The 12,663-nt window shown below is 52.9% G+C and overlaps 2 protein-coding genes across 3 annotated transcripts in view; one reads left to right on the top strand and one right to left on the bottom strand.

The window, feature by feature from the left end:
• Window positions 1-996: 996 nt before the first annotated feature.
• On the bottom strand, window positions 997-7,891 carry LOC133381948 (H-2 class II histocompatibility antigen, E-D alpha chain-like). Of its 2 annotated transcripts, XM_061621566.1 has the most exons (5): window positions 7,653-7,891; window positions 5,155-5,412; window positions 3,304-3,591; window positions 2,616-2,769; window positions 997-1,455 (listed from the first exon to the last, which is right to left on the bottom strand). In XM_061621566.1, exons 1-5 carry the CDS (start codon window positions 7,735-7,737, stop codon window positions 1,452-1,454), a joined length of 789 nt encoding a protein of 262 aa, XP_061477550.1. In that variant the 5' UTR covers window positions 7,738-7,891; the 3' UTR covers window positions 997-1,451. The 2 variants fall into 2 exon arrangements, with proteins under 2 accessions (XP_061477550.1, XP_061477551.1); XM_061621567.1 differs by lacking the exon at window positions 2,616-2,769.
• A 1,168-nt stretch (window positions 7,892-9,059) lies between these two features.
• LOC133381947 (H-2 class II histocompatibility antigen, E-S beta chain-like) overlaps window positions 9,060-12,663 on the top strand; it is a 37,041-nt gene continuing 33,437 nt past the window's right edge. The window contains exon 1 of the mRNA XM_061621563.1: window positions 9,060-9,202. Coding sequence (XP_061477547.1) covers window positions 9,103-9,202 — 100 coding nt within the window. The 5' untranslated portion in view covers window positions 9,060-9,102. The remainder of the gene's footprint in view (window positions 9,203-12,663) is intronic.

The following is a 12,663-nucleotide window of genomic DNA, read 5'->3' as shown; positions in this document are numbered from 1 at the left end:
TCTGAATTTCACATATACGCTCATGGGGTCTGAACTGGCAGTGACCGACCAGAAGAGAGACCTTGGGGTTGTAGTGGACAGCACGATGAAAATGTCGACCCAGTGTGCGGCAGCTGTGAAAAAGGCAAATTCCATGCTAGCGATAATTAGGAAAGGTATTGAAAATAAAACAGCCGATATCATCATGCCGTTGTATAAATCTATGGTGCGGCTGCATTTGGAATACTGTGTACAGTTCTGGTCGCCTCATCTCAAAAAGGATATTATAGAGTTGGAAAAGGTTCAGAAGAGGGCAACCAGAATGATCAAGGGGATGGAGCGACTCCCTTACGAGGAAAGGTTGCAGCATTTGGGGCTTTTTAGTTTGGAGAAGAGGCGGGTCAGAGAAGACATGATAGAAGTGTATAAAATTATGCATGGCATTGAGAAAGTGGATGGAGAAAAGTTCTTCTCCCTCTCTCATAATACTAGAACTCGTGGACATTCAAAGAAGCTGAATGTTGGAAGATTCAGGACAGACAAAAGGAAATACTTCTTTACTCAGCGCATAGTTAAACTATGGAATTTGCTCCCACAAGATGCAGTAACGGCCACCAGCTTGGACGGCTTTAAAAGAAGATTAGACAAATTCATGGAGGACAGGGCTATCAATGGCTACTAGCCTTGATGGCTGTGCTCTGCCACCCTAGTCAGAGGCAGCATGCTTCTGAAAACCAGTTGCCGGAAGCCTCAGGAGGGGAGAGTGTTCTTGCACTCGGGTCCTGCTTGCGGGCTTCCCCCAGGCACCTGGTTGGCCACTGTGAGAACAGGATGCTGGGCTAGATGGGCCACTGGCCTGATCCAGCAGGCTCTTCTTATGTTCTTATGTTCTTATCACCCCTGAGCAGAGGGTCTCCCTTGTATCATTCTGCAGCTGGAAACAGAGGGAATTAAACCCTCCTGGGTCAGGGTCCTCACAGGGGTGTGCATTCTGTAGCTGATATTACATAGACAATATAGCATCCTAAAACATTTAATCTTCTGTTGTAGAAACTAATACATTTCTGCTCTTATAAATGTGAGCTTCAAAGTGTGCCCACCAAAATCTTAGATGTTGGGGAGGGGCTTTTAATCGATGGTAACAGTACTATGCCCCTCAGAGGTCCTCATCCTGCCCTACGGCAAGCAGAAACAATCTTTTTAAAAGTATGGCATATCTGAGCCCTTTGGCGGATGCTGGGATACACCAGCGTGGAGTTCCCCAGATCCACTGATGCCACATCAGCCTCCGACTCTCTGTTGCTCATTCGATGCCAGTGGGGTGCTTTGGGGAGGGCAGAGCAGGCCAGGTGAGCAGGTGGGCAAGCAGGTAGCAGGTCCTTCCAGCTGACTGAAAAAACAAAGTCTTGGGAGATGCATTTCAGGGCGCTGTGGAGAAACTGTCAGGAAAGGGCCACCCGTCTCCTCCTTGCTTATCTGGAAAGGAACGAGAGGGGCTGGTTAGCTGGGTGCCATCTCCTCTTCTGAGTGCCCCTCTGCAGTCTTGCTCTAGTGGAATCAGGTGTCTGGTGCAGCGTGTGGCACCCAGAGAATAAAATATGTCTCTTTTTAAAAAAAACAAACAAACAATGTTTAAGATAAGTTTCTAGACCTTATGGTTGCAGAGATCCCTCTTCTCCTCCTGCTTATATGGCCAACATTCCCCACCCTCTGTTTTAGTGGATAGACATCCCTCCACCACTGACTATCTCTGTATAAAATCTCCCTTTTCAGTCACATGGCATGTCTGAAAAAGCTGAATTCTTTAAAGCAGAAAAAGTCATGCAAAAAGAAGCAAAGTCTTTGAAGCAAAATCTGGATTTCCTTGGAACATAAATATTGTTGCGGGATTTAGGTTTGGGAGTGAAGGTTAGGGGCACAGGGCCCATACATGCCACACCCCACACGATTTGCTCTCCCTTGTGGGCATATTCAGTGCAAACTGCTCCTTAATCCGACCCTGACCGGTTTCAACAGGAGAGGAGTCTTTGAGACTCAGCGCTGAATACGGAAAAGGGGAAGTGAGCGAGAGGAAGACTCAAGAGGACAAACTCTGTATGTGTAGGAGTCTATCCTGCTGAAGTCTGGCTGTGCCAGGTGTGGTCCCTGTTGTGACACACAGCCAGCATCGGGCACAGAGCTCTGTTGGCTGTTTCCCTTTGGCAACAAGAGAAGTGCCCCCTCAGTGACCTTCAACATGTGACCCAGGAGACTGAAAGGCCAGTGCTGAGATCTGAGCACCCTCTGGGCAGGATGATGCCCATCCCCATCCCCCTACACGGTGGCAAAGCCCTTTGGAGGGTGAACCCCCTCCTCATTCACTGGGAAGGAAGTATTTTAGCTGCAAAGTAAGTGTGGCTCCTTGGAGATCTGGGTCCCCAAACGCTGAAGGTTGCAGGCCTGGAGGAGGGCCTTCTCTGGGATGAGGGAGCCCCTGTGGCTGCAGAGAGTCATTCATCCTCTACCGGATGCTTCCACTGACACAGAGCCTGGTGGCCCCCTTTGGCAACTCTCCGAACCCCGAACCCTCTCTTCTGCCGGCTGCCATCTCCACACTGTGGCAATGTCCTTTGGGTGGGATGATCTCTCTGACTCACATGGGGCCCCTGCGACGGTTGCTGCCCTCCTTCATCCTCATGGCCTTGATGAAGATGATGGGGCCAGCAACGATGCCCAGAATGCCAATGGATAAGCCCAGGCCGCAGAGCACGTTCTCCGCTGTCTCGGGAATGAGAGCTGGCTCCTTCGACTCTGCAGAGAGGAGAAATGGACCGCGTGTAAGAGCCTGTCTGCCCGTCCTCCATCCCTCTCTGAGGAGAGAGCCTGCCTCTCTCCACCTGCCCCCTGAATCCCGAGCTGAGCTGCATCCACGTCGCCACCTTCCTGCCCAAGAAAGGCCCTCTTGCCATGTTGTCTCAGTCGCCCCAAAAGGTGCCCACAGCCTACATGTTGCTTATCTTATCCAGGATGGGATTGTGTGATCAAAAACACACAAGAGGATTTGGGGGCACCGAATTCATCACCCTCTGAGACTACCATCTTTGCTTTATAAAAAAATACAAGTTACTAGACCCTATGCCTGAAAATTGAAATGAGTAGCAATATCTCACGAAACCTCAGAAGACAAGCAAGCTCCTTCCTCCCCCTACTGCTAGCAAAAACAGAGTAAATTGTGCAAAAGAGGAAACATGTTGAAGTTGCTCAGATCTTAAGAATGTATTTCTTAGGAGTTCAGAATCTAGATTTCTGATTTTTAAAGCAGGGAGAAGACCAGATCTTGCTTACGCCAGATTTTCTCCAACCTCCCCTCGGGAAGGCCCCAGTGCTCCACTTGGCAGACGTAGAAGTCCCCCTGCTCCGGGACGAAGGGGAGGTAGGAGAACTTGCGGAAGGTGTTGTCCGCACTGGGGTAGAAGCCAGTCTCCTCCACGCCCTGCGAGACCACCTCGTTGTTCTTCAGCCAGGTGATGTTCAGCACCGGGGGAGAGAAGCGGTCCACGAAGCAGATGAGGACGTTGGGGTCCCCCAGTTGCACAGGATTTCTAGGGTACACCACTGTTGACGAAGGAGCCACTGTGGAAGAAGATGGATAGTGGACATCATAGAGTCTGGAATCATAGAATAGCAGAGTTGGAAGGGGCCTACGAGGCCACCTAGTCCAACCCCCTGCTCAATGCAGGAATTCAAATTACTGCATCCCCGAAAGGTGGCTGTCCAGGTGCCCTCTGAAGGCCTCCAGTGTTGGAGAGCCCCCTCCAGGTCACTGGTTCCACTGCCATACTGCTCTAACAGGTAAGAAGTTTTTCCTGATGTTCAGCCGAAATCTGACTTCGTGTAACTTGTTGGACCACGTGGTTCAGCTTGAACTGGTGGGTTGGGTCTGCATAGAGAGAAGACCTCCTGATTGAACCTTCTCTTTGTCTCTCTCCTCACACAACAGGAGGGCAAAGACTAGGCTTAGTGTTTGCATCTCCAACTTTGCTGGTTAGCCAGATGTAGAACTCTTTCCTCTCGAGTAGGTACTTCCAGAATAAAGTAGTCATGTCTTATTTTGGAGCTTAAAGTCTCAGTCTGACTAATTCTAGGGAAGGCGTGCTGTTTAGCAAGGACTCAAACACACAGAAATCTTTGCTTCTCTGCAACATAACTTGAGCCCATTATTTCGTGTGATGTGTGTCGGGACCCTCATTCCTCACTGAGCAGCCCCCGGGTGACCCTGGCAGTCCTGGTCAGGAGCGGCATCTCCTCCAAGGCCTGGCATTCCTGGTTCTCCATGCCTCCCCTGGGGAGTCGTGCTCATCAACTCCTAGTTTATGCCATTCCATCCCAGTAGGAGAAGCTTCACCTCCCGCCCCAGTGCATGGAATGGGATGTGGATTCACTTCCCCAAGTAGCCCGGCCTGTGCCAACGCCTCCCCTAGAGCCTGCTGCTCCTGTTCTGCATTCTTTGTTATCACCTGCATTGAGCAGGGGGTTGGACTTGATGGCCTTACAGGACCCTTCCAACTCTACTGTTCTATGATTCTATCTAGACAGGAATATCTCAGAAGAATTGGCTCCAACATCACCTGAACACAGGTCAGGCATTCGAGAAGCTGCAATTGAGCCCCGATGGGCTGAGACCAGAACTCCACTTCCTCCACTACACACACAAACACAAACATTGTACATTAGCTATAGCCAGTTTTTCTCACACACGTAGGCTACAGCAGGGTTGGCCACACGTCAGGCTCCTCAAACTGACTTTGGTTTGTGCACTAGAACCCTAAGAGCTGCCAACCAGAGCCTGGTGCAGAAGACTTTATTATTATTATTATTACTACCACCAGGTAATTTGCTTTCAGGACCAGCACTGACCTGGCCTCGCAGTCCTTCCACTCAAAAGTCATCTCCTGGTTGAATTTGCCCCCCCCGACATGGAGCCCCCCCCCGCCCTGGCCTCCAGCATCAGCACCAAGCAGAGTGTGTGGAGGCTGGGGAAGGGACGAGCTTCCTTTGCAAGAGAGCAGAGACCAGGAATCTCCCTGCAGCTCCTGTGTGTAGCTTGGCCACTAATAGTTAATGCTAATTCAATGGGCTCAATGGGGCGTGTGTGGAGAGGAAGGGGAAGAGGGGGGTTCCCACCCCTCCGGGTACCGTTCTGGGCCCGCGTCCGGTTGCTGCGCTGGATCAGGATCTCCATGTTCCTCTTCATGACCACCATGTTGGCCAGGGCGCCCTGCACATCAAAGCTGACCCGGCTGGCGTAGTCCGGCAGCCTCCAGACATTCTGCTTCTGGGCCCAGTCCACGTGGAGGAGCTCTTCCTCGTCAAAGTCCTGCAGAAACTCCCCAGACATCTTCTCCGAGGGGAAGCTCTCCTGGAAGAAGTCCAGCTCCACCTCCGTGTCCTCCACTGGAGAAGAAGAGATGGGGCAGGGCAGGAGGAGAGAAAGAGGGAGAATTAGCTTGGAAGGAGGGCAGCTGGGGGCCCTCCAGTTAGTGGGGTTGTCCTAAGGAAGAAGGAGGCTGCCCCAAGGACAAGGTCCGCAGGAGAGGGAGGGGGGGACCTTCTAAGGTCTGTAAACCGTCTCCTCATTTACACTCTGTCTTAACAGTGACAGGCCGGGGCCAAAAGCCACGATTCCCCAGAAGGAAGGAAGGAAGGAAGGAAGGAAGGAAGGAAGGAAGGAGGGAGGAAGGAAGGAAGGAAGGAAGGAGGAAGGAAGAAGGAAGGAAGAAGGAAGGAAGGAAGGAAGGAAGGAAGGAGGAAGGAAGGAAGAAGGAAGGAAGGAAGGAAGGAGGAAGGAAGGAAGGAAGGAGGAAGGAAGGAAGGAAGGAAGGAGGAAGGAAGGAAGGAAGGAAGGAAGAAGGAAGGAAGGAAGAAGGAAGGAAGGAAGGAAGGAGGAAGGAAGGAAGGAAGGAAGGAGGAAGCAAGGAAGGAAGGCAGGAAGGAAGGAAGGAAGAAGGAAGGAAGGAGGCAGGCAGGCAGGCAAGCAGGCAGGAGGAAGGAAGGAAGGAAGGAAGGAAGGAGGAAGGAAGGCAGGCAGGCAGGAAGGAGGAAGGAAGGAAGGAAGGAAGGAAGAAGGAAGGAAGGAAGGAAGGAAGGAAGGAAGGAAGAAGGAAGGAAGGAAGGAAGGAGGAAGGAAGGAAGGAAGGAAGAAGGAAGGAAGGAAGGAGGAAGGAAGAAGGAAGAAGGAAGAAAGGAAGGAAGGAAGGAAGAAGGAAGGAAGGAAGGAGGAAGGAAGGAAGGAAGGAAGGAAGGAAGGAGGAAGGGAGGAAGGGAGGAAGGAGGAAGGAAGGAAGGAAGGAAGGAAGGAGGAAGGCAGGCAGGCAGGCAGGCAGGCAGGCAGGCAGGCAGGCAGGCAGGAAGGAGGAAGGAAGGAAGAAGGAAGGAAGGAAGGAAGAAGGAAGGAACGAGGAAGGAAGGAAGGAAGGAAGGAAGGAAGAAGGAAGGAAGGAAGGAAGGAAGAAGGAAGGAAGGAAGGAGGAAGGAAGGAAGGAAGGAGGTCTGATGGTAGAATAAATAAGGACATTCATTTGCTGTCACTAGTGGGTCGTCAAAAGCTTCACCTGTTGACTAATATAATAATTAAACCAGAACTTGCAGACACACAGAACTTTTAAAAATGGGAGTGAATGCAGACTATGGAGATATGGGGGTGGGGATGACTGAAGATAGAGAGGTCTGCATCCAGAATCCACCTGTGCCTGGCGGTCCCGGCTGTGGAGGAAGGAGCACTCGCTGGGTGTGTGTGTGTGTGTGTGTGTGTGTGTGATGGATCTAATGGAAGGCCTGCGTTGGGACCAGAATCACATAAAATACAGTATTTTTCCTAAACACAAATCCTGATCTTTCAGTTAGGCGTGGAAATCCAGCTTTGCCTTTCAAGGTTGCTCAGGATCCACTTTGCCTGCCTCAGTCCAGGACAGTCCCTGGGAACTGAAACCCTGGAGAGGTGCCTCCAGTTAGCGAAAGGAGACCAGGCCAGCAGCCTGAGGCCACATGAGGCACGTTTTGACGTTTCTGTATTGGCAGATTCAGGACAGAGAAGAAAGTCCTTCACGCGGCGCAGTTAAACTGCGGAACTCTCTCCCACGAGAGGCAGCGATAGCCACGAGGTGGAGGGCTTTAAAAGGAGTCTGGAGCAAATTCACGGAGGAGGAAAAGGCGCTCCGTGGCTACTCGCCCTGGGGGCCCCGCTCTGCGCCCCCATCCGAGGCAGCGGATCCCTCTGAATGGCACCCTTGCTGGGACTTGCGGACGGGGAGAGCGCGCGGCTCTTGAGCGCAGGTCATGGGCTCCCTCTGGGGGCATCTGGCTGGCCGCGGGGAGACCAGGAGGCTCGACCAGTGTGGGGTGCAACTCCCCCCAACACTCTTCACACAGCACGACAACGCCCAGGACCCTTCCCCGTTCCTCTCCTCCCCTCCCCCCTGTTCCCGAACCCCGGGGGTGGCTTCTGCACCGGCATTGCAGGGGGGCATTTCTCTTCTCTGCCAAAGAGGCCTCCACCTTGGCCCACATGCCACGCCCAGAGGCACTTCCGCTCCCCTCCAGAGCCCCACATTTGCGGGGACTTCCCACGACCCCCTTTTCCCCTGGGCCCCCCTGCGACATCCATCCCGCCCGCCCTCCCGTGCCCCCCGCCTAACCTGTCAGGGCTCCTGCCCGCGGGGGGGCGAGGATGGCACAGAGGCACCACCAGAGGCAAAGGGCTCGTCCTCCCCTTGTGCCCATCGCAGCAGCTCTCCTTCCCGGGCCGGGCACGGAGGAGGGATGGATGGAGGAGGGCGGGGGAGCGAGGAGTCTCCCTAGAGAGCAGAGGAAGTTATGTCGGCTGCACCCTCTGCCTGCCTGCCTCCAAAGTGGCTGTGGGGTGGCGGTGCCCCTGGGGTGGCCTTGGCAGAGCGGGGAACCTCAGCCAATGAGAAAGCGCCCTGGCGATGACCAGCCTGTTGCCGGGTGAAACTCCCCAGGCTGGAGCCTCACCGGGCGATGGAGAGGAAACCCGAGGGCGGGGGAGTTCATGGGAGGGGGGAAGAGAGGCCGATGGGGGTGGGCTGCAGGGGGAGGGGTGCCCGCTGGTTCTCCCTCTGATCCAAGGGGGGGCTCCATCAGGGAAGGGGTTCCTCCCCGGTGGGCGGGGTTCTCCCCAGTCATCAGCTCCATGCGCGGGGGGAGCAGGCACGGGGCGGTTCCCCCGCTGTGACTTTTCTGGGGGGGGCTCCTTCTTCTTCGTTCCCACCTGCGACAAGATGCCTCTTCCGGAGGGCGCAGGGGCGACCCCCCAGCTGACTTCTGTCCTCCCCTGGCAACCGGAGGAGGAGGGGGGCGGTAACTCCCACTGACTTGCAGTGGGGGTCCCGTTCGTTCTTGGGGAGGGGGCTGTCCCCGAAGGAGCCCCTGGCTCTCCCGTTTGCAACGGGGGACGTGACGGACCCTCTTTTTTCAAGACCGAGTAGAAGGAGAGAGGGAGGAGGAAGGCGGGAGGGCGCTGTGGGTCCGCCAGGTCGGGCTTCGGAGGAGGGTCCCGGGTGGCAGGCTCGAGTGAGGCTCTGTGGGGCGGGGGCGCTCTTCTCCGGGGGGCGGCCCCCCCTGTGGCTGCCAGAGAGTTGCCTCCTGCCTCCCTGCACCCGCGAACCAGGCCTCCTCTCTGGGCCCCTCCTTGGTGGGAGGGGGCAGCAGGACCCCCCTCGGGGAGCACCGATTGGAGCGACCCCTTCCCCCAAGCGCCCTCGCTCTTCGTGGATCTGTTCTTAAGATTTGTAGCCCCCCCCCCTCTACGGTGTGGCTGGCAGCAGCATCTTTATTAACACGCAATAAAAGATGAAGGAACGCATCAGAACAAGCCATGACCCCCCCGCCCCCCTCCGCAGCTCTAGGAAGATCGCAGAGATCGCAGAGAGATCTCACTTTCGCTCCTTCCTTTGACAAGGGCCTGAACGGGACGTTCTCGGGACTCCCCTGCCTGGCGACCGATGACGCCGCCTCGGATCGGAGCCCCATTGGTCCCTGCCCAGTCTCCGGGGCAGAGGGGCGGGGCTGGGGCAGAGTTTCTCCCGGGCTGAGCAGAGAAAGTCCCACTGCGGAGTCGGCTGCGAGATGATGGGGGGCTCCTGCGCCTTGGACTTGGGGGTCCTCCTTGGGGCCGTGGCGGTGCTGGTCTCCCCTCCGGAGGTGCTGGGCGTGGGGGAGCCTCCAGGTGAGCAAATATCCCATCTGGAGGAGTAAGAGAAAAGCCTTTCCAGAGACCCCCAAAACATCAGTGGGGCAGCAGCAAAGGGGGCTTCCGCTGGGGCTGGCAGAGGAGGAGGGCAGCATCCTCCCCACACTCAGAAACAGTAGCTGGGGCTTTTGGGGGGTGGGAAGGAGAGTTATTTGCTTATTTACATATTTATTGCAACTATTTAGGCGGCTGAAGAGTAACCCGCAATATTGCCCTGTTAAAAAAGCCCCAGACCCTGCCCCCACGGCAGCCGAGGGCAGATTAATCATAACAAATCATTAACTCAATAAAACCAATCACGATAATCTCCCAGTAGCATCACCCTCTTACAGCTGCCCCTCCTCAATAATGAGGAACCCGGCAGTGAAAGTGGGGCAGAGCCCTCCCCACTCCAAGGAACCTGAACCTGACTCCCTCATCAACCTCCCCACGACCCATAGCCTGGGGGGGGGAGGCCTACAGCGCCCCTCCCCTGCTAATTTTTTCTGCCTCCTATTTTTTTAGGAAAAACAATTAAGTTTATTACAGAAAGAAACCTGCCCCCCTGAACTTTGGGGTGCTGCCCTGAACCTTTAGGCAGGCCACAGGCCAGCTCCCCGCCCCCTAATCACATAAGCCACCCCATTCACTTGTGGTCATAGGAACTAGGAACATGCCTCATAACAAGTCAAACCATCTGCCTGTCTAGCCCAGGCTGGCTGCATGGCTGCCCAGGGTCTACATCAGAGAAGGGTCCTCCTTCCCAGCCCTGCCTCCTGGAGATGTGGGGGGCGGCACTGAGCCTGGGGCCCTCTGCATGCAGAGCAGCCTCTCATTCCAGCTCAACCCACCTGTCCCTCCCCCTCTGGGAGAACAAGTCTTATGAGCAAAGGTTGAAGGAACTTGGCATGTTCAGTCTGGTGAAGAGAAGGCTGAGGGGTGACATGATTGCACTCTTTAAGTACCTGAAGGGCTGTCACATAGAGGAGGGTACAGATTTGTTCTCTGCTGCCCCAGAGGGTAGGACTAGGTCTAATGGTTTTAAGTTGCAGGACCGTAGATTCAGATTGGGCATTAGAAGGAACTGCTTGACAGTAAGGGCACTTCGGCAATGGAACCGACTGCCTAGGGAGGTGGTGGGATCCCCTTCGCTGGATGTCTTCAAGCAGAGGCTGGACAGCTATCTGCGGGAGATGCTCTAGCTGTGGATTTCCTGCTGTGAGCAGGGGTTGGACTCGATGGCCTCCAAGGCCCCTTCCAACTCTATGATTCTATGATTCTATGATTCCGTGTAGCCACATTGGCTTTTTCCGATGTCTTCCGTTTTTCTTTCTCTTTGGAATTGTTTGCGATTGCACTTTTTGTAATACCTTCTTCATGAACTAACACGCTTCTTGGGCTCCTTTTTTCTTTAGTCTATCTAGCTACTGGATCCTACTCATCATTTCCCTGAGCTTGCTAAAATCGGCTTTCCTGAAATCCAAGGTCCATGTTTGACTATGTTGGCCATGTTTGGCTTTCCCCAGAATCACAAATTCCAGCATTACGTGGTCACTTTCCCCCAAGGTACTGACGGCTTTAATTCCCGTGACCAATTCATAAGAACATAAGAACATAAGAAGAGCCTGCTGGATCAGGCCAGTGGCCCATCTAGTCCAGCATCCTGTTCTCACAGTGGCCAACCAGGTGCCTGGGGGAAGCCCACAAGCAGGACCCGAGTGCAAGAACACTCTCCCCTCCTGAGGCTTCCAGCAACTGGTTTTCAGAAGCATGCTGCCTCTGACTAGGGTGGCAGAGCACAGCCATCAAGGCTAGTAGCCATTGATAGCCCTGTCCTCCATGAATTTGTCTAATCTTCTTTTAAAGCCGTCCAAGCTGGTGGCCGTTACTGCATCTTGTGGGAGCAAATTCCATAGTTTAACTATGCGCTGAGTAAAGAAGTACTTCCTTTTGTCTGTCCTGAATCTTCCAACATTCAGCTTCTTTGAATGTCCACGAGTTCTAGTATTATGAGAGAGGGAGAAGAACTTTTCTCTATCCACTTTCTCAATGCCATGCATAATTTTATACACTTCTATCATGTCTCCTCTGACCCGCCTTTTCTCTAAACTAAAAAGCCCCAAATGCTGCAACCTTTCCTCGTAAGGGAGTCGCTCCATCCCCTTGATCATTCTGGTTGCCCTCTTCTGAACCTTTTCCAACTCTAGAATATCCTTTTTGAGATGAGGCGACCAGAACTGTACACAGTATTCCAAATGCAGCCGCACCATAGATTTATACAATGGCATTATGATATCGGCTGTTTTATTTTCAATACCTTTCCTAATTATCGCTAGCATGGAATTTGCCTTTTTCACAGCTGCCGCACACTGGGTCGACATTTTCATCGTGCTGTCCACTACAACCCCGAGGTCTCTCTCCTGGTCGGTCACCGCCAGTTCAGACCCCATGAGCGTGTATGTGAAATTAAGATTTTTTGCTCCAATAGGCATAATTTTACACTTGTTTATATTGAATTGCATTTGCCATTTTTCTGCCCATTCACTCAGTCTGGAGAGGTCTTTTTGGAGCTCTTCGCAATCCCTTTTTGTTTTAACAACCCTGAACAATTTAGTGTCATCAGCAAACTTGGCCACTTCACTGCTCACTCCTAATTCTAGGTCATTAATGAACAAGTTGAAAAGTACAGGTCCCAATACCGATCCTTGAGGGACTCCACTTTCTACAGCCCTCCATTGGGAGAACTGTCCGTTGATTCCTACTCTCTGCTTTCTGCTTCTTAACCAATTCCTTATCCACAAGAGGACCTCTCCTCTTATTCCATGACTGCTAAGCTTCCTCAGAAGCCTTTGGTGAGGTACCTTGTCAAACGCTTTTTGAAAGTCTAAGTACACTGTGTCCACTGGATCACCTCTATCTATATGCTTGTTGACACTCTCAAAGAATTCTAATAGGTTACTGAGACAGGACTTTCCCTTGCAGAAGCCATGCTGGCTCTGCTTCAGCAAGGCTTGTTCTTCTATGTGCTTAGTTAATCTAGCTTTAATAATACTTTCTACCAGTTTTCCAGGGACAGAAGTTAAGCTAACTGGCCTGTAATTTCCAGGATCCCCTCTGGATCCCTTTTTGAAGATTGGCGTTACATTTGCCACTTTCCAGTCCTCGGGCACGGAGGAGGACCCGAGGGACAAGTTACATATTTTAGTTAGCAGATCAGCAATTTCACATTTGAGTTCTTTGAGAACTCTCGGGTGGATGCCATCTGGGCCCGGTGATTTGTCAGTTTTTATATTGTCCATTAAGCTTAGAACTTCCTCTCTCGTTACCACTATTTGTCTCAGTTCCTCAGAATCCCTTCCTGCAAATGTTAGTTCAGGTTCAGGGATCTGCCCTATATCTTCCACTGTGAAGACAGATGCAAAGAATTCATTTAGCTTCTCTGCAATCTCCTTATCGTT

The sequence above is a fragment of the Rhineura floridana genome, chromosome 3 (genome assembly GCF_030035675.1).
Source record: "Rhineura floridana isolate rRhiFlo1 chromosome 3, rRhiFlo1.hap2, whole genome shotgun sequence".
NCBI classification, from domain to species: Eukaryota; Metazoa; Chordata; class Lepidosauria; order Squamata; family Rhineuridae; genus Rhineura; species Rhineura floridana.
This window is presented reverse-complemented; position numbering and strand designations above follow the sequence as displayed.

What these genes read in the sequence shown, in the direction of transcription:
- LOC133381948 (XM_061621566.1), bottom strand. Translation starts at nt 7,737, where the DNA reads ATGGGCACAAGGGGAGGACGAGCCCTTTGCCTCTGGTGGTGCCTCTGT. An exon ending in GCGGGCAGGAGCCCTGACAG is followed by an intron (nt 5,413 to 7,652) that starts GTTAGGCGGGGG and finishes CTTCTTCTCCAG; the next exon opens with TGGAGGACACGGAGGTGGAG. An exon ending in CCGGACGCGGGCCCAGAACG is followed by an intron (nt 3,592 to 5,154) that starts GTACCCGGAGGG and finishes CTTCTTCCACAG; the next exon opens with TGGCTCCTTCGTCAACAGTG.